The sequence below is a fragment of the Amblyomma americanum genome, chromosome 5, assembly GCF_052857255.1.
Source record: "Amblyomma americanum isolate KBUSLIRL-KWMA chromosome 5, ASM5285725v1, whole genome shotgun sequence".
Taxonomy (NCBI): domain Eukaryota; kingdom Metazoa; phylum Arthropoda; class Arachnida; order Ixodida; family Ixodidae; genus Amblyomma; species Amblyomma americanum.
The window spans coordinates 209302573-209330572 of record NC_135501.1 but is presented as its reverse complement, the minus strand read 5'-3'; the positions used below and the strand labels follow the sequence as shown (position 1 = coordinate 209330572).

Sequence of the window (28000 nt, the reverse complement as noted above, 5' to 3'; positions counted from 1 at the left end):
GCTTTGAGAGCCAGATATGAACTCCCTTGTCAAGGCGCAGATCAGTAATCCATACTCACCGCCCCCTTTGACTGCAGAATACGTGTTATCGGGCTTACAATTGGCACAGTGCGCTGAGGAAGCCCTTCATTGCAATACAGGCAGCGAAGAAAACGTGGCCTAATTCGACGCTTATTTTTGTCTTCTGCTGGTAAGAAATATTTCACATCAGTGTGTTTGGTTTTTCCAGCCCCTTAAAGCCGTGCTGCTGTAAGGCCTTTCGTGCTCGACAGAGTCCATTTTTATTTAATTCGCTGGCTCTGTGCTAGGCTGCTAACGATGCTTGCGGAGTGGGATTACCTGTGCTCTCTTCAACGAATTCACTTAGAGTTGCTGTCCGAAATACGCAGAGTATGAAGACGGTACCATACCGGTGCACATACTCGGCACAATAATTTCGCTCTTAGCATTTTGAGTGGCGGTACTTCTAGCGGAAAAACAAATCAAAGACATTTCAATTGCGATTCCTTCATTTAAGAGAAAGAAGAGAGAGCTTTGCTCGCGAAAAAAACGCCATTTATTGCTTTTGGTCAAATATTGAAAATTTGAGAGGTCGGGATTGTGGTCACATTGAGCACCGGTGCACTTGAGTGCAGATTAAACAGCTGTATGGTACGAATTTATTTCGTCGCAGAGAAGAGACGCAGTACCTCTCCAGGCTGGCGACGGGACTCGCGTAGCGGAAACGCAAAATCTGCACTGGGTTCAGAGCGTGTGACTGCAGGAAGCCCATACAGGGTGGGAGAGTCTTACTTGTGCAGCTCGGTAAATGCGCTTGGCCGCTTTCCGCCGGAATAACAGCTGCTGTAACCGAGGCCATTTGGCAGCTGAGGAACGATGGGGAACGTAACGCTCTATTTTTTACTGCTAGACTGGCTAGCATGCCTCTCTGAGCGTACAGACAAAATCAGTACGCAGCTGACAACTGAAAAAAGAAAAACTGCTCAGGCTGTTGTGTAGAGCAGACAGAACCTCAGCAATAACCACGGAGGGACACGCGCTTCAGTCAGACCAACCCGGCAAAGGGAGCGAGCCACCGACAACGCAGAACGTGTTCTCGTACGCGGCGCAACTGGGCACGCAGGTCTCTCCGAACGGTTTCCAAGAGGCCTTCGAACTGGGCTGTTGCCCACCCGGACCAGCTCTTTCCTCACATTTTCTTACCTGCATAAGGTGATCGGTCATGTCTGTCGAGGATCTCACTGCCCTGGTGGACAGTGTGGTGGAGAGCCACGCCGAGGAGCTCTGGAAGCTGAGTCGCTTCCTCTGGGAGCATCCGGAGTTGGCCCTCCAGGAGGTCAAGGCCCACGACGCGCTCTGCGAGTTCCTGGAGCAGCGGGGCTTCGAGGTGCGGAGAAACTACGTCTTGGACACCGCGTTCAGGGCGGAGTTCGTCGCTCCAGGGGGAGCCGACGGTGAGACACTCTGGATAGTTTGGCTTCTTGGCTCGCTTAGGACGCGGTGACGAGGAGGGGGGTATGAGGAAAAGAGAGGGGCTGTAGCTGGAGCATACTTTGTAACGCGGCAGCGTTAAGGGTCCCGTTTACCGTAAAGCGCGTTGTTGTCGTCGGCGGCGGCTGCGTTAACGAAGGTTCCAGGAGAAGAAAAGCAGAGGACCCACCTGCGACATAGCCATCACAACTCGCCCATTTTGGCAGGTGACAACCTTCCATTCGGATTCTGGGGAAACTGCTCACCGTGGCAGGTGGAATAAATTATTGGGTCTCTCAAACCTCACCGGTGTTTGAAACAGCCACATGACGGGGCAGTGCAGCACTTCTCCAGGAGAAGAGGTGTACGAGGGCTGCCCGCAGCATGTTAACGTAAAGTGGGCAATAAGGCCGTGTATGCTGCGATGCGATACGCAAAGAGCACGTACCCCAGTCCGTTGCATGGACTCATCAACACCATCGCGTTATTCCGGTACTAAGGCGGAGCTTAAGTCTCCCCTTTGCTGCTCAAAATCCTGTTTAGTCTTAGAGGTCTTTATTGGGCTCGTATTATGTTCCAAAGAAACAAACAAAAATAAACGAAAATCGCGCCTCTTAATTGCAGCAGGGGCCGCAAATGACGAGAATTACCTCCGCTGCATGCATACAGGTCCCACGGTCGCTCTGATGGCGGAGTACGACGCGCTGCCGGGCATCGGCCACGCGTGTGGACACAACCTGATCGCCGAAGCTTCCGTAGGCGCCGCTCTCGCCGCAATGGAAGCCATGAAAAGGAGCCCAGCTGCACGGGGCAAGGTGCGTAGCCAAGAAGAATACCGCATAGCTGCACGCAATTTGAGAGAGAGAGCTCTTGGACTATTCCATTGGCAGCAAGCAGTTGAACGCTGCGCGATGTCTGGATGGATGCAATAAAAACACGGGGAAATACTCGGAGTGCCAAGGAAGGGATTAATGTTATGATAGAGAGAGCGTATAAAATAATTAGCTGCCTTGTTCTTCTTGCAGTTGTCATTGAATGTCTGTTGATGAAAACTGCAGTGATCATGGGTAAATTAGGTTGAAGAAAAAATAAAAGACCAAACAGAGCTAAACTAGGCTACGGCTCAGTAAAACATTCGGCGAGAGCCACGATGTCACGCCATTTCCTCGCTATTTTCTTCTCTTCTATCTTTCTTACCCTGCTCTTCCTTGCTTCTTCCCCCCCTTTTTTCTCTTCTTTATTCCGTTCCTGCTTTCTTTCCTTCTTCATTTCCTTCTTTTTCCTTCTCTTTTCTTCCTATTCTTCTTTCCTTTCCGTTTATTTTTCTCTTGGCTTGGATCATCTTGCGAATTTCTACGATAACGAAAAATAGTACAGGTTTCCGTTACACGGCGACTAGGGGTGGGGCCACATCAACAGCTTTTGCCGTAAAAGCTAAGCTGTTTCAAAGCACCTAATTGGATCCACAATTACTCCGCGAGTGAAACTCCGCCAAACATGGAGTATACCTTCGCCTTGACATTCAGCACATACTTATATAATCACCGTCAAAATACTAGATATATGCGTTATATTCTTCAAACTTATCGTGTTAGGTACTGTTTCTATGACCGAAAGTGATCGGCTGCAGTTGGCGGAATCAAATTGATCATAGATGCCATTCTCGACGGAGTGGTCGGTACCTTTCACCGAAGAGAGAGAGAGAGAGATGATGAACGGAAAGGCAGGAAGCTTAACTAGGAGACGCCCCGTATGCTATCCTACAGGGGGAGGGAATGAGCGGAGAGATAGGAAGGCGATAGAGGAAGGTAGATAACTTTTTTCCTTTCTCCGTTGTCCTTAATTAACAGGGCACACTGGGCGCACTTTGAACGTTTGCAACCATGAACTCAATCCCGAGCGCCTTCACAGCGGCCCTGTGTAATAAAGGTCAAGTCCAGGGGCCCAGAATCTTCGCTTCTGTAAGGTGACGAGGATGTAAGTGGCAGAGCGCTGCAGCCAGGAGGACATGCTCACGCTCAGACTGAGTGCAATCACAAAGCAGGTGCTAAATTGTCTCATCGCTCCCGCAGTTCTCACTCGCAGAAAGAGCCTGCCATTGCGGCTAAGTTGGAGTAGACGTTTGTAAACGCCACTCCCAGCCACCGGCGACACAAGAGCGTAGCATCGCAGCGGGAGAGGGCGGACAATGGACTGAGTTGAACTAAAGGGTCGAGGCGTGGTAAACGGCATGCCGAGTTTCCAGGGGCAGACGATGACGCTTATGTCTCGTTTCGGCCAAGCACTCGCAGATGTCCAGCTGGGTCGGCTCTTGTTAGTGGTATCCGGACAATGGTGTCACTGCCGTGGGCCGATCGAGTTGCAGCATGGGCTTCGACGTTTCCAACAATGTTACTGTGTCCTGGTAGCTGCTGGAAGATGATGTCATGACCACCTCGAAGTACCTGATGTTGTAGATGTCTTTTCTTCGCTGCGAGTTGCTCGTGGTCGCCATGGCGTAAATCACACATCCGACATTGTAGGGCAGCTTTCCAATCTCAGAACACAGCCCATTGTGGGGTGTTTGTGCACCGATGTACTGCACAGCCGCACAAAGAGCGGGCAATTCTGACCCGGTGTAGGTCGTCCGATGCGATATTAGTTGGTCGACACTAGATTGTCTCGCAGGAGTGACCACGACGCAAGCTGAACTAGTGAAGGAGGTACCGAGCCATATACACCAGTGCGGCGTGGAGTCGGGAGAGTGTCAACTGTTCAAGGGCCGGTGTCAATGGGGCCAATTTCTTCGATATCCTGGGAATTGAAAGGTGCACACATCGCCCCCGCAGACACCACAGCGCAGAGGAAGGCCATGCCGCCGAGGTGAACTGTGATGGGATATACGACTGGTGGGCTACTATTATCTTTCAGAACGGAGCGTGCGGTCTTCGTGCCGGTATTGACACAATGTGATGCTGGGAAGTCCTTATGACGTACGTGATTCCGCAGTGTGTCAAGGACTATATATGTCTAAAGTGGGTAGTTCTTGGCGATATCGATGGTTGCAATTGTTTATGTGCTTAGAGGAAGACCCAGGCATACGCGAAGAGCCTGACCTTGTGCAGCCTGGAAGGCGTGCAAATTTGTCATGTGTTCGAAAGCACGGGTGTACTGTATCGCAAAAAACCGCAAAAAGAGTGCTAGCTGTACAGCTGAAGCATTGACTAAGCCGACGAGTCCCATGATTTTCCACCCAGAAATCGAGTAGGTGAGCGATAGATGTTAGCTTTTTGTTTAAAAAGATGCAGTGCGGGCTCCATGATAGCTTCCGGTCTATGACAATCCTTAAAGAACGATGAGAGGTACAATAGGAAATGGTATGGTCGTCGATAGTTACCGGATATGGAGTCATACATTTGCGCGCACAGATTCCACTAACGCTCACTTCACGGCTGAAACGCTCAAACCTTGCTGTCGGATAGAGGAGGAGGTTATGGTCGCCGACCGCTCAAGTCTTGCTCGCACCTGGAGGCGCGTCACATAGGAGGCCCAGATGCAGATGTCGTCGGCATACATAGGGATGTGCACACTATTAGGTAGGCACAATGGTAATGCTATAAGTGTCAGATTAAACAAAGTAGGGTTGATAACACCACCCCGAGGCACGCCCTGGTAGTTGTCGGGCCATTTTCAGGCATTATAAAGGTGACCTGTTGGTTTGAAAGCTTTTGCATGCACCTGGACATCCGACCACCGATTCCGAGAGCCTCTGGCGAATCAAAAGTTTATGTGTGACGTTGTCGTAAGCACCTTTGACATGAAGAAAAAGTGCCACGCACATGCGCGTACGGTGTTTCTGTTGCTGAACGGTGGACGTCCATAGAGGAGCGACCCCGCCGAAAACCCGCCATGGCATTGGGGTATACACTTTATAGCGCTCAGTGTATCACTCAAGGCGCGTTAGAGTTACTCTTTCCTTAATTTTTCCCACGCAACTGGCCAAACCTATTAACCTGTATCATGTGAGCTCGAGTGGGGATTCCCCTCGTTTAAGTAATGGTATCAGACGACTAGATTTCCACTGGGGAGGAACAACACTGTCTTGCCATGAATGGTTATAAAGATTGAGTAGCTATTTTTGTGCGTTGTGGTCAAGGTGGCACAGAGCAGCGTATGTGATTTCACCGGTCCCTGGTGGGGACGAGCGCTTACTTTCCGCAAGGGCCGCATCGAATTGCTCGCGAAAGAAGAACACATCCAGACCTGATTCCCGTGATGCAGGAGGAGCACGAGAACTAGCGGTAGTCATTGCGTCCGCAACTGTGCCGCAGAAGTCAGTTGCTCCTTCAACCTGGTGACGGTCTTGGCGTACAGCTGACACATAGAAAGGGTGTCTTTGCTGAGTAAACGTTCGAATCCCCCGCACCATCCGCTAAATGAGAGACATGGTCTTTCGAAGATCCAGCAACTTGCAGAACGACATACTGCGTTGATCCTTCAGCCGGTCTATATGTCGCTTGATTTTTTTCTGCAAACGTCGCGCCTTTCCGAGATACCGTGAGCCTTTGGTCCGTCTGTAGCGTCTTTCTGTACGGCGCCTAATAGCACGTAGGTAGTCTGATCCTGTATGAAATTCAGTGCGTGTTCTATTTGACGTGAGGCTCACGGAAAATTTAATATCTAGTATAGAGCTGTTGTTTTTGCTGCTAGCCTTTGAAAAGATGGCACATACACTACCTAAGTGATGCGTGTTACTTCCCTTTCATGCATGAAAAAAAAAAACTGACACTAGATTTCTTTGTCGAGAGTTGATGGAAGCATGAAATGCCTTCCCGGAATGGCATAACACATTCCAGGACGTCTCACAGACTATGGTATCTGCACTCTAAATCAAATCAAATTAATTTCTGCCTCGAAAAGGTACAGACAGCAGAGGCGCAGAATATGCTGTGAGATACAGCTTGACAAAGCCGCAGCCGCATTTCGCTTGGCAGTGGCTTGACAGCAAGGCTTATAAAACAAAGGCAATTGGTTAACGTATTAACAGGTATACAATAATGAAACTACAAAATAAAGTAAAACAGCATTATACAATATTGAATCGACATTCACACTCGACAAACACAGATCGATAGCAAAGAAAAAGAATAAACATATTCTACATGTCAACGTACATAGCACGCAAAGATTTTTTTGAAATTATTATATGCATATGTATTTAACAGGCAAGGAAGAGTGAATTGCAGGCGTTCTCTACCTGCATTTATTTGAGGAGTCGGCACCACCCAAGTCTCCGCATACCTTGTCGTGTAGCTGGCTTCTCGAGCGTGTAATTCAGCAAGGTTACGTATGTAGTTTACATTCCTACGTGTTTCAAGTTTAAACCGGATACTTGGACGATATTTATACAAGTTGTGAATTTTTACGACCCCACTTTATAAAAAGACGTCTGCGCTTGGAAAGTCCCAGCGGACATTGTAAATAAGACGAAGGAACTTTTTCTGTAGAATATAGATACGTTAAAGTGCTCTATTCGTGGTTGTACCCCACACTAAGTGGCAGTAGTTTGAATAGGAGTAGAAAAGATAATTATAGAGGAGTAGTTTTATTTTTCTTGGAATAACATACCTCAGCCGACTTATGACCCCGGTTAGTTGAGCCAGCTTCATTGCTATATAGTCCACATGGTGATCCCAAGTCATGTTGGAAGAAAAAAAAACACTCCTAGACATTTAAATTGTTCAACCAAATCTATACATTGCGAGCTTAGCTTAATCTCGATGGAGGAAGGAAGCAATTTATGTTTAGGACGAAAAATAACAGCTTGTGTTTTCTTATCATTTATACGCATACATTTGGTTTCAGACCATTTTTGTAATTCAATCATGGTTTCATTGCATTCCTGAACAAGGAGATCAAGATCATTTCCAGTAAAAAATATGCTTGTGTCATCAGCGTAAATATTAAATTTTGTAGCGGAGTTAATGTTAGAGATATCATTTAGATACATATTAAAGAGTAATGGTCCCAATATACTGCCTTGTGAGACACCAGAAGTAACACGTTTTAGTTCAGATTTCATATTGTCTATGCATACAGCTTGTTTTCTGTGCGATAGATATGATTTAAGAAGCATCTGGGTCCGTCCTCGAATACCATAACACTCTAAGTTTTTTAGGAGTACACATGCAGTGGCTCACTAGATCAAATGCCTTCTAAAAGTCTACGAAGACACCAATAACGAAGGCCTTCTTTTCAAACTGTGTTAGTATATATTCCTTTTGCTCGAGTAGCGCTAATTCGGTTGATTTATTTTTACAAAATCCAAATTGATATGGTGACAAAAGGTTATGTTTGTAAATAAAAAGAGACAACCTTGTATGTAGCACTTTTTCAAGATCCTTCGAAAAGATAGGGAGTATAGATACTAGTCTATAATTTCCTAATTCGTTGCGGTTGCCTTTCTTATACATAATCGTTACTTTGGATATTTCCATTTTGTCACGAAATATTCCTATAGTAAAACATAAATTAAATATATTCGCAAGAACAGGGCAATAACTACTGAGCATGATCACAGTTTCACTGAGCATGATCACAGAAAAAGGAAATGAAAATTCACTAAAGAATTCCTCTAAACATATTGGCTTGTTTTTACAGAGCGTGCATTCAAGTGAACAGCTTTAAGCGATGGCGGCGCAACACACAAAGCTGTGTGGTTCAGGTCGCTGGGCAGATAACACATGTGCTGCATTTTGGTTATGTCTCAAGAAGAAAACACAAAAGATAAAATCAAAAATGCTATAAACGATCCAAGTCGCTCTTTCCCCTCACATGAATGGCACTCATTCCCTCACTTTTCCTGATGAAAACCTTTCCGTTGACATACCAAGTAAACTTATAGCGTTTATCTTTGGCGCAGTCTTTTGTTGCTTGAAGGAGTTCTCTGTTGCGGCGTGTTAAGTTTTCTTGCAAGAAAATGGGTGAATCGCTTTCCACCAGGTTTCTCTTATTCTTAATCCAGTTTTCTCTTATCGCTTGCCTCGTGAAACGCACAATGATGCCTGGCACATTATCACGTTTGGCTGGAAGTCGATGAACGTGTGCAATTTCCTGTTCCGTCAAGTGAGGCACTCGAAGTTTATCAACCACGTTATTTAATATGGCTGTAAGTCCCTCATCCTGTGCTTCTTTTATTCCACGCACTTCTAAGTTCAGCTGCCTGCTCCGCAATTCGAGGTCATGTATGTCCTTTTACAACTGGGCTTGGGCTACCTGTTTCAGGCCATTTTTTTCTTCAAGCTCAGTCATCCTCTTTTTTAGGTCTTTAATGTCAGCCTCTTGATGGCAGAACTTTTGCTCAAATTCATCGTACTTCGTAGATATTGCTGTCCTCGAACACTGCCCTCATGACATCATTCTCGGCCTTGACTTTCTCACCGACCATTCCGCCCTTATAGATTGCGCCACAAGCATCGTTCAACTCGCTCTACCTGTTCCTTCAGAGCCACCGGATCCAATTGTTCACCGATTGTGCACCGCCGACTTTGTCCGCCTGGACCCCGATGCCGCCACTTATGTCCGTTTCTCCTCTGTCCCGCCAGTTCCCGATGGTGACTACATCATTACTCCGGTTCCTGATGTGCCCTTTACACGCAGTGTTGCCCTTGCGCATACAGTTGTCACCATGTCGGCAAATCAAGCGTCCCTTCCGGTTCTCAACTTTGCCTCTTACGTTCAGCCGCTCCCACAAGGTATGTCGCTCGCCACGCTGTGCCCTGCTGCCGAATGCGTCGTATCGGCGGTGAGAAGCGTCCCACCCTCGTCGAACTGTCGCGACCGACTATGCGACCCGGTACGCTATCACGCGTGCGTTACCAACAAGTTGCGCAACCGATGTCGCCGACTTCCTATTGCAGAACGTAATCCTTCACCACGGCGCTCCACACCAATTGCTGACGGACCGCGGCCGCTACTTTTTGTCCCGAGTAGTTGACGATATCCTCCGGTCCTGTGGCACGCAGCATAAGCTCACTACAGCTTACCATCCCCAGACGAACGGGCTTACCGAGCGCCTCAACAGGACTCTGACCGATATGCTATCCATGTATGTCTCGCCCGACCACCGCGATTGGGACGTTGCCTTGCCTTATGTAACATTTGCTTATAATTCGTCGCGGCATGATACCACCGGCTATTCTCCTTTCTACCTTCTGTTTGGTCGGCATCCTGCGCTGCCATTGGATACATTACTACCGAGTTCTACTGCCTCGACCTCAGAGTATGCACGTGACGCCATCTCCCGAGCAACTATGGCCCGTGAAATCGCCCGAGACCGGCTCACCGCATCTCAGACCTACCAGAAGTCAGTTTACGACCGCCGGCATCGCCCAGTACACTATCCGCCGGGCTCACTCGTCCTCCTTTGGTCTCCTTCTCGCCGTGTAGGTCTCTCTGAGAAACTTCTACGTCAGTACAGTGGCCCTTATCGAGTTCTCCGTCAGGTGACCGACGTGACCTACGAGATTACACCTCTTCATGCTCCGACGTCGTCCACTAGCCCTTTGACTGACGTCGTTCATGTAGTCCGTCTCAAACCGTACCACACGCCTGCTACATCATCCACTTAGCACCGGGACGGTGCTTTTGCCGCCGGGAGTTATGCTACGGTTGTGCTTGTGCTTGGAACGCTCGTGCTTGGTGCGCTCGCGCTTGGAACGCGAAGAGGACGAAGTGCGTTTCTGCGGCTGGGCTTCGCGTGCCCGGTTGTTCGGCTGCGTGGCTGTAAGCTGTTTCCCTGTAAATATATTTTTCCCTTTTGGTGTGCACATCTTCACGTTACATTATGAAGTTAACACCCTCTTCCATGCTCTCAATTTTTCCTGTTAGGTGCATCAGCCGTTCTAGTTTTTCATTAATTGATATGAGTGCCAGTTTAATATATGTGTCAGAGTCATCGCCCTCTTTGCTACAGGTGTTGCTGCTTCCTGCACTCCTGCATGAAGGGCACTGCCGCGTTTTCTTAGTAGCTAGCTAATAGTTCGATTTGAAGGTCTTCTCAGTTAAACCAGCACATTTTCCAAAGTGATAGATGCTCTCGCACTTGGAACATTCCACACATGGCTCATCCTCAGGAATGAGGAGATTACATATTTTACAAGAAACAGACATTATTGCAAGTGTACAGAGGTACTCGCACGATGGATTTCAGTAATACAGAAAAGCATAGCAAAAGCAGTGAATGCAGTAAATGGCAGCAGCAGCAGCGGCAGAAACAATATTAGAATGATTACGAAAACACAACGCTACTAACCTGCAAAAAGAGCAGCTTTTTAAACGATGTTCACAGCTTGCTGCCGCTGCTGCCAAGTGACCAGCGACCGATAGTGCTCCGTTTTTTCATGGGTAGAGCTGGCTGGCTGCGCATGTGCAGATAAACACCTCCAGGGATCCCCTCGTTTCAGGGGCGGATACAAGGGCAATTTGCAGTCGGAAGACGACGCAGCACTTCGTATAATTCTTAGGCGGTGCCTCGATGCAGACAGCACTGAAAAAAGAGCAGTTTATCAAACGATGTTCACAGCTTGCTGCCGCTGCTGATTGAGGAACCTCCGTCATCATCCCCTCTTAGCTGAAGAGCGCTCTCGGCTTCCTACGCCGCTTATCGTGGGCAGTGACCTGCATGAGCGGAGGCATTTCCAGCACGCGCCAATCAGAAAACGGGGACCTTCGCCTCGTCCATACGGAATTTGGCCCCATAAACATTTTCAACAACAGCCTGTACCGGACGCCGCCGTTCCATGAACAACCACCTGGGCAAGCCTGCAGTGAATGTGGCTGCGGTCGCGCAGTCTACAGCGACCAACAGTGCGTGCTGGCGCGACCTCCTCTTCATCGCTGGTCACACGAGTCACTAAAATTTTTCAAGTGCCGCCCGATCCAGTTGATCTGGGTCCCTGCGCACTCATCCCATCCAGGGAACGAGGCCGACCACAGTCATGCCCGAGGATTCGTCGACCGGGATGTGGTGTCGCCCATCCCGCGGGAGGCGAGAAACTGTATGGTTACATTTCATGACATAACCATGCACTACCGCTTAGGTAGACTTCTATATCCCCCCGCGCATATTTCTCTAACCAAACCCCAAGAGCTTGTGTGGAGGCAACTCCAAAGGAACATCTTTACCAACCCGGCGATATATGCCCGCATATACCCTGAGGTCTACTCTCCCTCCTGTCAACTATGTGGCCAACATTCCACTCTATCCCACATACTCTGGGCTTGCCCTCAGGACTCCCCTCCGCGAGGTTTGCAGCTCTCGAATCCAGACCAGTGGGAGGCAGCATTGCACAGTTCCGACTCGGACACACAGATCCGGGTTGTGACAAGAGCCCTAGAAGTTGCCGAACGTCGCGGGCTCATGGCAACTTGATGGAGCTATAACCCAACACCTTTTGCTCCTTTTGTCGATGAAAATTAAGTTAATCCTCCTACTTCAAGTGACGCCGCGTTCAGCCGTTTCACTTTTTGGATACTGGACTGCTTCTTCAGAGCGTCTCTTTATGCATCCATAAGGTGCCTTTCGCAGTTTATTTTTAAGCTTTAACTTAAGCAGCTCATCGGTATGCAATGTTTGATGCGTGTCTTAAAGACGTAACAATTGATGTGCGTCATAATTCTCTTTTTTATGAGAATTTGATGCAGCAACCGCATATTGCAATTTTGATCACACAAAAGCGTTATATTCTAAAACCTTAGTGTTTACGCGTGCGTTTCTGAGGTTAATTTTGAAGAATCATAACTTGTGCAAAGCTGCTGAACATGTATGAGAATAATAGTCTGACCAAGAGAATTTGCTAGTGATTTGGACAACTAAATATTTCTGTATTTCAACATCAGTTACTGTGTCGTTAAGCATGGAAAATAACGTAATTGGTTTCTTTTCTCGTGTTATTCGGAGCAAGACTTTTTCATGTACATTCATTTCCACGTCTCAAACGTTACACCAATCGAAAATAGCGGTTACTGCTTTCTGCAAACTTTTGTGATCGTTTCAGGGAAGCTATTACCCTAAAAATGTCACAGCCATCTGCAAATAAATTAATATGCGCCCATCAGTGATTTGTTTTATTAAGACATAAATATACACAACAGATAAAACTGGTCCTAATACGCTGCTTGCAGTTCGCCCGGAGTTACTTGACGGATATTCGAAGAACGCCTGTGAACTTATCCGAACTGCTGCTTATGACGGATATATGCTAGGATGAGTGATATAATGAATGTAGTAGCAGGAAGGCTAATGCGCTCGACATAATGGAGCCTAAAGTGTTCGCGATGCATGAAATTTTAAAGTTCATTTCATTGCTTATTTAGTGTGGCTGAACCACACTAGTTGGCTCTATTCATGGTGTAGTCGGTTGTCTTCTAGTAATACACTTTGGGGTATACACCTGCAAAGGGGCGAGTGTACGCATGAAATGGAAAGTAAATGGCGTTGTAACTGTCTCAATTCTCGGTGGCCACCTCAACCACGCCGTCAGTAAAGGGAGGAAGTTGTGTGTGAAAGAAGAAAGAGAGCGGGAGATGCCGTAGTGAAGAGCTCCGGAAATTTCGACCACCTGGGGTTCTTTTACGTGCACTGACATCGCACAGTACACGGGCCTCTAGAATTTCGCCTCCATCGAAATTCGACCGCCGCGGCCGGGATCGATCCCGCGTCTTTTAGGTCAGCAGCCGACCACCATAACCATTGACCACGGGTACTCAAAATTGAAAATTGGTTTTTGAGGAAAGAAAATGAAGCAGTATCTGTCTCGCATATCGGCGAACACACGAACCGCGCCATTAGGGAAGGGATAAAAGGAGTGAAAGAACAAAGGAAGAAAGAGGTAACGCGTACTGGAGGCCTCCGGAATAATTTCGACCACCGGGGGATCTTTAACGTGCATTGACATCGCACAGCACACGGCCGCCTTACGAAACGCGGCCGCCGCGGTCGGGTTCGAACCCGGATACTCTCTGGATTAGTAGCCGAGCGCCCTAACCATTGAACCACTGCGGATGTTTCCTTGAATACGCTCCGATTTATTGCCTGTACATATTTGTTATTAATAATAATAATTGGTTTTCGTGGAAAGGAAATGGCGCAGTATTTGTCTCATATATCGTTGGACACCTGAACCGCGCCGTAAGGGAAGGGATAAAGGAGGGAGTGAAAGAGGAAAGGAAGAATTAGGTGCCGTAGTGGAGGGCTCCGGAGTATTTGTTATTGTGTAAATAGGTTTTGTGTATATTACCTCTCCCCCTCCCCATTCTTTCTTCCGGTTCCCTCACCTCTTTCATTTCATTTCTTCATTCTGCCTGCTATCTTTTATTTCCGCTGACCAAGCTCAGGTGATTCAGTACAAATGACAGATGCCAGGGCTAGCAAAAACCTTTTCCTTTCTTTTTATTGCAGTTTTAATAAACTACTTACGACTACTACTGTGATATCATAATATCATTTTTGGTATTAGAATTTCAGACGCGCACCGCATATTCCAATTTCGATCGCACAAAAGCGTTATATTATCTTGGTATATACGCAGGCGTTCTTAAGATTCCTATTGAAGAATCATAACTTGTGGAAAGGTGCTGAACGCGTATCAGAAATAAGGTCTCACCAAGAAAATTTCTTAAGAAATGAGATACTTAAAATTTGTTTCTTAACATCAGTTACCATTGTGACGTTAAGCACTAAATAAAATGTACTGGTTTCCTTTTTTGTTTTGTTTTTGTTCGAAGAAAAACTGTTTCGTGCACGTTCATTTCCATATACCAAAATTTACACCAATCGGAAATAGCGATAACTGATTTTCGCGGACTTTTGTGACCATTGTATGGAAGCTATTTATCTAAAAATGGCACAGCCATCTGCAAATAAATTAACATGCACATCATCGGGGATTTCTTTTGTTTTAACATTATTAGAGACAAGATGTAAAAGAGGTCCTATTACGCTGCCTTGCGGTTCACCCGAAGTTGCTCGACGGATACCCGAAGAACATCTGTGAATTTCTACGAACTGCTGCTTATGACGAAGATAGGCTCGGATCCATGATAATATGTTTGTATGAAGGCCAATGCGCACGAGGTTATGGAGATTATCGATGTTCACACAAATTTTGAACTTCATCTCATTTCTTAGCAAGTGTGGCTGCAACACGGTGACATTATTGGTGGCGGAAGAGTCGGTTGCCCTCTTCGAATGTATTTACGATGAGGGATACAGCTGAAAAAGGGCGAATGTATTCATGAAATTTTGCCACATTCAGACGTAAAAAAAGCTTGCTTTGCTACAGTGCAGTTCAGTCATTTTTACCACACTGCGCTACCTTTCATTTGCAGCTCATCGTGTTAGGCACCCCGGCCGAAGAGATCTGCGGTGGCAAGGAGTTGCTCGTGCAAAAGGGGGCCTTCAGCGACATCGACGCCGCCTTGATTGCGCACCCGATGCGCCAGGACACGCTGCGACTGGCTGTCAACGCCATGCAACAGGTTTGTCTCAGAGCATGACACCATCACTGCCAGGGGGTGGCACTTCTTCAACTTTTCCGTCTTCCTTCGTGTAAGGGAGCATAAAATTCGCCATTGCCCATTGTCACTGGAGATAGTTTGTAGAGTCTGGGCTTTAATTGCGTGTTCAATGTGGGTTCTGCCGTTTTGTTTAGACGCAAGGTGGAAACCCGTAGATATGGCATGCTCAGCTTTCCTGGACAGTTCCGATAACTTTGCTGGATCGATGAAATATACGAACGCCCCCTTTGAAATGAGGTGGAGGCAGTGGCCGCCATGCTTGGTTTTTCTTGTTTAACTTCGTTTAATATTAGTCAAATTCATCATTTTCTTTAAATACGTTTTCCTACACTTCTAAATTTATGTCACCTCTCTGCTTTTGAGCCACCAATATTCCGATCGCTTTTTGCTAACTTACAGCGCAGATTAATTTACACTACTATTGTTATCTCTAAACCTTAGGGCCTCATCGCGAACTAGCGCCATCTTTTGGCCAGCAGTAGCGAAGACCGCGTAAATCTATGGGGATATTTTGAAGCTGTAGTTTTGAGAAAACTAGAGAGTCCCGAGAGATTCTGCGTAGACCTTATTGTTATCATGGCCGAGTTTTCATCCTATCTGCGAAATCTTGCCTATAAAATGCTGGCTGCGTTCACATCAGCTATATTTCCGACGGCCATTCTAAATTACCGCGGTTAGCACAACGCGCACGTGGTGCCAGCTGTGGAAACGGGAAGCGTTGTGTGTCCAGGTTCCACGGGATTGACCAAAGCAGGATTTGAGGGGTCAAAACTCGCTCGGTCAAAATCTTCAGCGCAAGACATTGCTGCGAAAGGAGGTCCAGGGAGTCAGTGTATATATCGCCTTGTCAGTGAAATTTGCTCAGGTGTGTTTGTTCTGAAGTGCGAGACGTGCTCTCTTTTAAAATGGCTGTCCATTTTCAGAAAATACGTTTATTTCAACCGACCACGCTGGTCTGATGAAACTTTCTATTTCTCTGAGTACCTTCATCTTAGGCCTTCTCCGTTGGGGGGTGCGGAAGTAGCACGAGAGCGGGGAAGAGGGACGCTCAAGAGCGAGATAAATAATCCTCTCACAGACTTGTGCCCCGGTCTCTGTACTTTAAGAGGGGAACCGCCTCTTGCGGGGATGAACTTGTCTTTTCCTCCGACGTGAGCGGCGTTCAAGGTTCCGGTGCAATGCATAAAATCTTCCTGTCTGATTCGCCACTGCTGCTCTCCTGTTGAATCTATCCGCAGCAGAATGCCCCTGATGGTGATGACGGATGAGTCGTCTAATCACGGGTCAGACGTTTATTTTCACTATTACGATATCAACCTCCCCGAGCAGCGCAGCTGCAATTAGCAAATATAATATTGCATCTTTATATGGCGATTACGTTAACCATTATGAGAAGAGCAATTAAGATACATTTGGTGTATTGGTTTAATTTATTATGATGCCTCCAAGCGCAGACCCCTTTTCGCCTTTTTTCCCCCACAACTTCTGGCACAAAACCTAAGAAAGAAGCCCTTGAACGCACTCTGCATTGAACAGTGAATAACGCGCGCTTGTCTGCGTTCGTCCGTCCCGCAGATGACCGTGCACTTCGAGGGCAGGGCGACACACGCCGCCGCGTCCCCGTGGGAGGGAGTGAACGCCATGGACGCTGCCGTGGCCTCCTACGTCAACGTGTCGCTGCTTCGACAGCAGCTGAAGCCCGAGAGCCGAATACACGGTCCGTGTATACGGCAGGTTTCTGAAGGGGCCTCTAAGCAGAGATGGTAAAAGATGGAGCTGGCGTTCGGCGTCTTGGCTTTCTCGCGCACAAGGGGGCGGCCAACCGCAAGGTGTTCCTGCATGCGACTAGCTTTATGAATTCCATCATAGATTACTTTAAGGTAAGGTTACGTTTTGGGCGTAAGGTATCGGGGGCGAGAGATAGATATGCCGTGATTTTATGGTGCGGAGTGGGCCGGTTGTTCTAATAAAATTTGAGGGGCAAAAAACAGATGAGGTGAAGAGTAGGTAGCACTTCTTCCAACTGCTATCCGTTGAACACAAAGTGAGCTGCACTTAGGCAATGAAAGATTAACCGCGCACACGAAAAAAAGGCAGGAATAACAGGCAAAGAGAAATTAAAAGCCAGAAGAGATGAAAAAAATAAAAGCTGGCCTGCTTGGATGCCGCGCCAGATGATTACGTTTTCATCGACTTATGTAGAAAAAGAGTATTTTTCTACCCTTTAGGCCGTAACGTGATGTATTATTACCGTTTACTCGATATTGTTTTTATTCCTGCGTCCTATATCGTTATTTTTTCTTTCGCTGTGCGTGAATAGGCTTTCGTTTTCGATTTTTATTTGACGTAAGTTAGAATCACTTGCAACAAAAACGGTCTTGTCCTGTTCACTTCACCCGTCCATATTCCCGAGTTGTGTGTATTGGTGGGCATGGAAACGGAACGACGCCTGAATACCGTGACATCGCTCTTGAAGTGATACATATATTAAGAGGTGACGCATTTTACCCTAGAGAAGCCGACCTCCTGTCCATGAGCAAGGTTGCAGCGAATGCCAAACAGATGGGTACTGAGGAGCTCTGGGTATCGAACCGCTCACCTCTCACATAGAAGGCCGAGCTCAATTCATTGGCGTATACCGGCATTTGTTGCCTCTCCAATGGCACCACAATATCAATTGGGCGACCTCATCAAAACCTGCGTTAAAAATTAAAATTTGAGTCGGTTGTGATAGAAAAGGTAAAAGAATAGAGAGCAGGTACGCTACTGAAAAACAGTCCTCAGTCTCGGCTAACATCTGGCTCAGCCTAGTTTTCTGCCCGTACGACAGGGTTCCGCCGCTAATGTTCCGCTGTTACCACCTTGCTTTCAAAGCGCGTCGGAAAATTACTCTGTGTATGTGGCGGTAAAGTGCAGAGATGCGTTACTGTCTGTCTGTCTGTTATTTCCAGGAAGAAAGAAAAGGAAAGTGCACAGGCCTGCTCACTGGCTCAAGCCGAGCCACAATCGCTACCACGTGCAGATAGTAGGAGAGTTTAAAGATGGGATAGAAAGACAGGATAGTAAAGGCGCGCGGTATAAAGACCAATGCCGATCCCGGAGGCAGTGCAATACCGGGCCGACCGGTGGAGGAAGTGAAGCAACCTTCAAACTCTCCGCCACATTTCCAAAAATAAGTCCAAGTGGGACCCGTAACAGATATTCTACGGGGTCTCCAATATGGAGTGTGGAGCATCGTTTACCTGTTTGAAACACCGTCGTGTCCTGGCCAGGATGTTACAAAGGCGGAGGAATTACACAGGAAGAAAGCAGGTGCAAATTGGCTGCAACAGCTATGACAAATGCCATTTACAATAAAAGTTTGTTTATTATATCAGAGTTGATCGCTAAACTGAGTTTAAACTGAAAGCCACAATACAAATATTAAATTAAACATTAAACGAACTTAATTTTGTGCTTCTTTTTGCAATGAATCTACTTTAAGCGTCTGGGCTTGCTCTATCTGCACAATTTTTACAACTTATAGGGGGAAGAAAAAAACCTTTTTACATTCTCCTGTTTGATCTTTTTTTAGGCAATGAGACATGCCATGAATATACCGGATGAGTGCAATCTGCCACTGAGCAGACGGTCGCGAAAGGCTGGGAAAAAAAGCGGATGCACTACTGAAACACAGGTGCGGAGTCTCGACTAACATCTGGCCCTGTCTAGTTTGCTTCCTGTGCGACAAGATTCCGCCGCTGACATTTCACTGTAATTGCCTTGGTTTTGCGCGTCGGAAACGTGCAGAGTGTTCGACGGCAAACTGCAGGGATGCGTTACTAAGGAGTCCTGAAACATCGCTTACTTGTTTGAAACATCCTCGAGCCCTGGCCAGGGCGTTAGAGAAGCGAACTAATTACACAACAAGAACGTAGGTGCAAATTGAACACCACAAATAACGATGCATAGCTATGACAAATGCCATTCGCAAAAACAGTTTTCTATTATACAATCATGGCACGTGCGCACCTAATGTCACGGCAAGCTTAGGCCAGTAATAGCTCTGTTGGGTCCGAGTGCGGGATTAGCCTGGGCGGTGGTGGCTCATCGTGATACAAGATTCTCTCGGGCAGGCTCTGCGATGACGTCGCGAGGCAGTCGGTCGCTTTTGGAGCGAAGTTGAGTTTGCACAGCATGCTGTTGCGCATAGAGAAGGAGGACAATCAATCGATAGATCAATATCAATCAATCAATCAATCAATCAATCAATCAACAAATGAATAAATAAATAAATAAATAAATAAATAAATAAATAAATCTTTACTATTTCATTCTACCGTATGTTGTATTGTGCACGCAAACATTCCTTACTATTTTACAAAATCTGCCTCCCTTATGCTTGTTTATGATGATATTCCATTTTGTGCTCTGAAATGCCTCGAATTTACTGCCTGTGCTATGCTGCATTTTATAACAATTCCTACATACACATTAAGTATTTCTCTTTATAATGCGAACTTCCCCTGTACTTACATGTTATTTGTACGTTTGTTTTTGCTGCGCATATTTGTGTTTTTGTACTCAACTCACTCCCCTGTGTAATGTTCCTACCTTGAGGGTAGCAATAAATAAATAATAATAAATAAGTTCTAGCGCACTAATTGGACGCTAATAAAACATGCAATTGCGGGATTTTTCGGATTGGAATCGGCCTGTTTTTAATACAGTACATTAAATGCTAGCCGGTATGACCAAAACCCCACGAAAAGTTTGACTGACAGTTACATGAGTTACATGAGATGTGCTTGTTTCTGGTAATCCCAACTGTGCGGAGGATTATGCCACCCGTTGCAGGCATCATCACGGAATCGGAAAGCTATCTCAACATCATCCCATGCTCGACCAAGCTTGCGTACAGTGTTCGAGCGGAGACACTCGACGACCTGAACGCGTTGGTCTCCAGGGTCGAGGGTTGCTTTGCGGCTGCTGCCCAGGCTACAGGTTGCATAATGACGATGGAGAAGGACACTGTATACAAGGACGTGGTCCACAACGTGGCCTTGGTAAAGGCCTACAGGAAGCACGGACAAGCCCTGGGTACGTCTCCAAATGTTTTCTGTCGGTACCGACGGCATAGAAGAAATGAGGAAAGATACAATTCTTGAAACAAACCGACGCAACCCCCACCCCCAACAAAAAAAAAAGACAGCTTATTCCTTGTTGAGGTTTATGCCACCAGAATCTAGCCTTTTCGGAATCGGTGGCTGTGCCATATTTGCAACAGCTAGTGGTCGTAGTATTGCTACTGCCCAGTGAGCAGCATGTCCGTCCTTCTCAAGCCCAGAGAATCTGGACAGATGCTTCTAGTTGCCACGACTGCCACCATGTGCCGCGTGGCGCAACACTAAAATAGTGTTCCTGTATATGTTCCCGGAGGGAGCAGAGTTGCGCGAAGGTCCGCCATCATGTTCCAATCTGTGCGGGAAAGCCACCGCTCGTGCGAGCAGGGGCTGCGTTCATAGTATCGCTGTGTAGCGCGCTTGTCTGTCTGTCTGTCTGTCTGTCTGTCTGTCTGTCTGTCTGTCTGTCTGTCTGTCTGTCTGTCTGTCTGTCTGTCTGTCTGTCTGTCTGTCTGTCTGTCTGTCTGTCTGTCTGTCTGTCTGTCTGTCTGTCTGTCTGTCTGTCTGTCTGTCTGTCTGTCTGTCTGTCTGTCTGTCTGTCTGTCTGTCTGTCTGTCTGTCTGTCTGTCTGTCTGTCTGTCTGTCTGTCTGTCTGTCTGTCTGTCTGTCTGTCTGTCTGTCTGTCTGTCTGTCTGTCTGTCTGTCTGTCTGTCTGTCTGTCTGTCTGTCTGTCTGTCTGTCTGTCTGTCTGTCTGTCTGTCTGTCTGTCTGTCTGTCTGTCTGTCTGTCTGTCTGTCTGTCTGTCTGTCTGTCTGTCTGTCTGTCTGTCTGTCTGTCTGTCTGTCTGTCTGTCGGTCGGTCGGTCGGTCGGTCGGTCGGTCGGTCGGTCGGTCGGTCGGTCGGTCGGTCGGTCGGTCTGTCTGTCTGTCTGTCTGTCTGTCTGTCTGTCTGTCTGTCTGTCTGTCTGTCTGTCTGTCTGTCTGTCTGTCTGTCTGTCTGTCTGTCTGTCTGTCTGTCTGTCTGTCTGTCTGTCTGTCTGTTGTTGCCAGGAAGAAAGAAAAGGAAAGTGCACAGGCCTGCTCACTGGCTCAAGCCGAGCCACAATCGCTACCACGTGCAGATAGTAGGAGAGTTTAAAGATGGGATAGAAAGACAGGATAGTAAAGACGCGCGGTATAAAGACCAAGGCCGATCCCGGAGGCAGTGCAATACCGGGCCAACCGGTGGAGGAAGTGAAGCATCCTTCAAACTCTCCGCCACATTTCCAAAAATAAGTCCAATTTGACCCGTAACAGATACTCTACGGGGTCCGGACATTCGCAAGCGCGCTCCCGCGCTTGAGATTTTTTATTTGCGTACAAATTCAAATTGCACTCGATCGCAATTTCTTTAACGTCATGCCAAAACTAATTGTAATTTGCCGAGGCGGTGCATACAGAATAAAAAAAAAGTCGCCAAAGGTTAACAGCAAATTGTAGTCATGACAAATTGACGAAAAATACTAGAAACGGCCTGCGAGATTTTTTTTTTTTTTGGAACAAGTAATTTCAGACGAACAAATCTCTCGGGACTCTAGTTTTCCGAAGAGATTGAAATATCGGATTTCAGTTACGCGGTGTTCGCAACTGACGATCAACAGATGACGCTAGTTGCTGAGGTCAAGAGAAGTTGGGCATATACTGACGCCACTACTCCGGTGTTACGGGATCATCTCCTGACCAATCAGAGGGCAGTATTGCTGTGTTCGCTGGTTGGTTATGAAGAGTGCGTCAGCTGTGGGAGCGCAAGAAAACACTTTAACCATGGATAACGGTTCGCTTTCTGAGGCTAGCTGAAAAATGCAGATTATATTCTATATTCATAAAAGAATTTCGCCGCTATCCAAACGGAAAATGGAGACAACTAAATTTGTTCTTAAATTAAAACTCCGAGGTCTGGCTATAATGGGAATAACTATTGATGGCACTGAGCAAACAGGTTCAATTTTGCAAATTGTTTAAATAACTTTGTTATGTAGGTGCTAGCCATTTCACTGAATAATAATAATAATTGGTTTTTGGGGAAAGGAAATGGCGCAGTATCTGTCTCATATATCGTTGGACACCTGAACCGTGCCGTAAGGGAAGGGATAAAGGAGGGAGTGAAAGAAGAAAGGAAGAAAGAGGTGCCGTAGTGGAGGGCTCCGGAATAATTTCGACCACCTGGGGATCTTTAACGTGCACTGACATCGCACAGCACACGGGCGCCTTAGCGTTTTTCCTCCATAAAAACGCAGCCGGCGCGGTCGGGTTCGAACCCGGGAACTCCGGATCAGTAGCCGAGCACTGAGCCACCGCGGCGGGTCTAAAGGTGGTTTTCATTTTCTGGGTGAGAGGTAATGAGAGTCGCTGTTCTGAGAGGCAACTGATTAAAAGAAAATATTCTCTGTTTGTAAAAGTTTTCAAAATATGACGATCCTCCACTCATGTAACGTCCAGAGCTGACAAGTAAAGTATCATCATCATCATCATCATCATCATCATCATCATCATCATCATCATCAGCCTTACTGCACCCACTGCACGGCAAAGGCCTCTCCCATGTATCTGCAATTAACCCTGTTCTTTGCCAGTAGCGCCCACCCTATGGTTGCAAAGTTGTTAATTTCATCCGCCCACCTAACCTTCTTCCGCCCCCTGCTACGCTCGGTTCAAAAGTATAAGTAAAAGTTGCCAGTATACTACCTTTCGTCACGCATATCTATAAGACTGCACTAACAACAGGAAAGTTTCCTCGTACATACTGTCTCCATGAGCTTTTTTGTAAAACAACCCGCAATAGGCATTTCAGTTCGGAGTTACAAAAAGAAATCAACAGAACATGTTTTGTATGCTCAAAAAGAACACACATTGAGCAGTTTCGAACCTCACCTTCTATATTTTGATGTTTTCGTCGAATTTCGCACAACTTTCGACACGGCCAGTGATCAAGCCGTGAACGCCAAGCTGGAACACTACTGCGTACGAGGACATGCGCTGGGACTTTTGAAATCATATTCAGATTCTAGACGACCATTCCTATGCTTTCATCAATCACTGTTCTTCAGATATCTTTATTGCTTCAAATCGTGTGCCCCATCGAAGTGTTCTCGCGCGACTTCGTTTCAATGTATTTGTCACTATTTGTCAGTGACGTTTATAATATTAAGACCCAGGGAAATTTTATTATATATGCAGACAATTTTCTTTCGCTCTCGCTTTGTAAAAGAGTTAACTTACACCGCAAACCGCGTACAGTCAAACAAAGCAGAATCGCCTCCTTAAAATTCTTTTTAAGATAAATGAAGAAAAGAAAACCAATCCTTTGTATTCCACTTGAAACATATGCTAGTATTACTTCCACTCACTCTTTTTATAAATAACATTACCATTCAGTATGCAAAAACATTTATATCTTTAGGCGTCCTCGCATCCAGAGTGATGTGGAAAGCTCATGCCATCAAATTATGTGTGACTGTTCCCAAATTTGTTAATATTATTTTACGAGTTAAGCGCATGCTGCCAGTAAAAACGAAGATAATCGTTATTGTGGATTTTTTTGCTCGCACCTCTATTGCATTTTCCTTGCCTGTGGTCATAACACCTCGTTCAAGATTTACGAATTGCTGGCCTTAAAAGCAAAAAAAAAAAAAGATGTTTTGGCTAGTTGCAACTGTGTCGTTTGAAGTTTGAAAGTTTGAAAAGTATTTATTTGAAGTGTGTTTCATACACTTCAGGAAGGAGGCCAAAAGGCGTGGTGCCTGACGAGGGCCTTCCTCCCTGGGGGTAAGCAAACTGCACTCGGCACATACACACACAAAATAAACAAATACAATAAATGTAGCGGTCACCATTACACTTGCTGGCATGTTAAAAGAAAAACAAAGGAAAAACTGTACAACAATGTTAAGGTATCTTCGAAGTTGTTAAGATGCGTGCTGTTGGGTTACAGGGAATTATAAAAAGGAAAAAAATATATATACAATCATGTTGACTGTTATCAATTTATAATATGTCACAGGATGTACCGGTTAGTCAAGTCAACAGTGCAATCACTTTTCTCTTGTATATTTTTTGAGTTCTGCATTGATGGAGGAGGTCATGAAAATTTCTGTTTTCATTCAAAAAGGTAGTCATCTGATATCTAATCGTTTGGAATCCGTAATTTGTTCATGATTTTGGTGCTCTTATTGTCATGTGTCGAAGGGGATATGGGTTTTGCGGTAGTTCTGGTGTTGCACAAAAATTGCCTGGTTGCGTATACTTCCAGCCCAAGGTTCTCCTCTGAACCGTTCGCTTGATTGTAAGTTTGCAAGCTTTTATAAGAGAACAATAATTGGAAAGGGCGGATTTCTTCTGCAGTGTGACACTCATGCTTCATGAAATCCATTTGCACTGAGAATTGCAGAAGTGTTTATATTGCCTCAGGCCCACACAAATTAAGGTTTTGCAGTGTTCAATAGACGGCAGTGAAATGCCCAAATACATCGTTATATGAACGATTAAACACTACGGCATTTTTGCTCCTGGAAAAATGTTTTTGAAAAAGACTTCAAATTTGTGTAACCTGTTTTCTCCTGACGCAAGTTACGCTTATACTTTGTGTACTTAAATCTGAGCAGTTTTTGCTACGTTGGTTATTTTTTTCGCACTTACTATGGAGACTGCATGAATTTATTTTTCATTGTACCACAGCGACATATAAACGTGGCGAGGTTTGTCAAGCAGCCGACAGCCACTACCCTTCTGGCACCATGCCATAAGTTTTTCTTTAAAAGGATACAATAAATTAAAGCGAAATAGATTTCAACCCGGAATACGGGTACTTTGAATACTCCGTGCAGGCCGGCGTGCAGCCATCACTGCTTTGCCCTGGGAGAGCGCGCAACGTCAGAAAAATCCTTACAGCAACTACTGTATCAAGAAATCTCTTGTTCACGGTAGCTCATCATCAAAATTATCAGCCTTACTGCGCCCACTGCAGGACAATGGCCTCTTCCACATCTCTCCACTTAACCATGCCTTGAGTGTAGCCAAGGCCCCCTTATCCAAGCCGCCGCGATGGCACAGTGGTTATGGCGCTCGACTGCTGACCCGAAAGACGCGGGTTTGATCACGGCCGCGGTCCGAGCACTGTGCGATGTCAATGCACGTTAAAGAACCCCAGGTGGTCGAAATTTCCGGAGCCCTTCACTACGGCGTCCCTCATGCCTCAGTCGCTTTGTGACGTTGAACCCCGCAAAACCACAATAACCTTATCCAAGCAAACTTCATCTCATCCGCCCGACTTACTTAAGGCCACCCCTTCTAGGCTAGCCCTCTCTTGGAATCCAGCCCGATACCCTTAGTTACCTTACCTTCGCATTACATGCCCTGACCGTGCCCATTTCGTATTCTTGACCTCGATCAGGATGTTACTAAACCGCGTTTGTTCTCTGACCCACTTTGCGCTCTTCCTTGTCTCTTAGCGTTGTGATGAGGGGCACTGGTCACAGGCCAAGGTCAATAAAGATAAAAATTTTGACGTTTCGGGAGCGCTACGGCTCCCTTGCTAACTATTTGAACAAGTGAACGAGGGAGCCGTAGTGCTCCCGAAATGTCAAAATTTCCGTCTTTATTGACGTTGGCCAGTGACAAGTGCCCCTCATCACCACGATTCCTGACCAGACGGTATGCCGTCAAACCCTCGGCTACCTCTTAACGTTGTGTCACACGTTACGTCGCGGTGGCTATGATGAGCCTACCAGGAAACGCGATGCCGTTCACAATTCCATGATTTAAGACATCACTGACGAAGGCAGCAATGAACATTGGACAGAGAAGAATCAATCTGCGTTTGTTGCTGTCTTTGTGTCTACAAATGTGTCTTATATCTACGGAGCGCCTTTTCCAATGCTTATTATTATTTTGGCTTGCTGTGTACAAAAGTACACGTGTTTGTATTCTTATTTTGTAATTTTGTCCTTGCTCTAGCTGTGTGCCTGGAATATTATATATCGTATATATGCACAAATACACAGTACATTAAGTTTTTTACCAAATTAATAAAAAGAAAATATCTGCTGGCTTCGGAGTTGCGTGGCCGATTGTGGCACAACTTCGAGAAACCAGTCCATTTTATTCAAGCGTTGAGAACAATCGCTGCATCTACATTAAAGCTAAAAATGAATGGCCACAGATCCTGGACATATATGGTCTCTCACGATTTCCAAACTAAGTAGACTTTTCATATTATTTCGTGTACTCATGTGCTGCCACAGTAGTCTGGTTACACCTGCCCGAATATTCACTGACCTGAAGACGTCCTCTATACAGCGTGCTGCCCTTAGTAACAGGAGATTTTCCTAATTTGTAAGTTGTTTTCCTACAATGCACTTCGCCCAACTAAATGCCCAATCGCCAAAGGTAAGATAAAGGTGAAATGCTGATCACACCTCATATAGCGCCCGAGAGGTGTCCATTGTGAGTTTTAAAAGAATCGCGTCAGTGTAGTATGCCGTGTCAAAAACGCACCAACTGCGCTGATATTTCCTGCTGGCAAAGCTGCCTTTTCCGCCATCTGTTGACCAATGGATATTGCAGAGGAAACGACTCGAGAATTAGGAAAACCTCTTATTGCACTTGACTAACAAAGGTGATTCTGACAAGCTTGTGGCTCGACGTTTCCGCGCTGCTGGCGATGCAGGCGTCCAGTTCACCGACGCCGACCTGTCAAGCATGGAGCCATGCGGGGCATCCACGGACGTCGGCAATGTTTCGTACGAGGTGCCCACCATCCACCCGATGTTCGGGATCCGGACCGATGGCATGAACCACACGCCGGCATTCGCCGAGGCCTCCAACTCGGCCGAGGCCCAGGCGCCGACGCTGCGCGCTGCCAAGACGCTGGCGCTCACGGCACTCGACCTCTTCACCGACCCGGCGCTGGTGTCCCAAGCGAAGGCGGAGTTTGCCGAGTGGAAAAAAGCACGCCTGGAACAGCGCGCCGGGAAGAACCAATTGCCGTGAATTAAAACGCTGTTCTTGACTCTATCCGTGCTTCGTTCGTTCTGAAGGTAATTTTTTTTTAATTCGTCACCGTGGGGAGGAGATCTTTACTAGTAGAAGCGTAAATACCGCCAAGTGGTTGCCATAGAGGCGCGTTAAACTGCAAAGAAAAATGAAATAAAGTGCTTCTCACATGTGCACCTGTTGGATACAGCTCTCCTTCGTAGGCTAATAAAAAATCGGATCAAATGGAGTAGCCTAGGAAAGAAACGCAGCAAGCACATCGCCAAAAAGAAGTAAATCGCAAGCGAAAATGCAAAATAATTTTTTTTAGTCTTTCGTTGAATTGCCATTGAAATATTGAAAGAGAAAAATATATTGCGGAATGATCAAAGCTCTTCTGGATTTCTCGTTTATTGGTCTAATAAGTTAAGTGCCAAAACCGACTCGTAGTGTTCTTAGGGGAAGTTGTCTAACGACATGGGGTCGAGGGTACCGTAAAAACCGAGTAGGGCACAGGACGCTGCCGTCCTATAGACGTACTGCGCCCACCGCGGAAGGTTTGAAAACAACAACATAAGCACAGCAGAGTAGTGCCTGTGTCGGGCGGCTCTACTGATTGCTTTCTGATATATAAGAAAAGACGCGGATCCACAAATCGTTTGACGCGTAACAATTAAATTTATTCATGCTTGGTTTTCCTTCTACTTTGGCTGTTGCCTCGGCTCGCTCTGCTAGTAGGTCGCTCCACCTATCAACTCCTTGCGACTCTTGTTTCCCGTGGCCAGTTTTGCACGATAAGGGATGCACAATTAAGAAAAAAAAACAGGACGCGCGAGGTAACGGGTTATATTCATATTGCTCATG

General features: G+C 46.3%; 1 protein-coding gene across 5 annotated transcripts; it reads left to right on the top strand.

Moving 5' to 3' along the window:
• The first annotated feature begins 55 nt into the window (after positions 1-55).
• On the top strand, positions 56-27290 carry LOC144133560 (xaa-Arg dipeptidase-like). Of its 5 annotated transcripts, none has more exons than XM_077666736.1 (7): positions 56-190; positions 1213-1454; positions 2140-2285; positions 14839-14988; positions 16603-16744; positions 19864-20106; positions 26832-27287. In XM_077666736.1, the coding sequence occupies exons 2-7, from the start codon at positions 1223-1225 to the stop codon at positions 27152-27154; spliced, it is 1236 nt and encodes a 411-aa protein (XP_077522862.1). In that variant the 5' UTR covers positions 56-190; positions 1213-1222; the 3' UTR covers positions 27155-27287. The 5 variants fall into 5 exon arrangements, with proteins under 5 accessions (XP_077522862.1, XP_077522866.1, XP_077522863.1 ...); XM_077666737.1 differs by having other exon boundaries at positions 83-190; positions 1124-1454; XM_077666739.1 differs by lacking the exon at positions 56-190 and adding an exon at positions 664-777 and having other exon boundaries at positions 1124-1454.
• Positions 27291-28000: the final 710 nt, after the last annotated feature.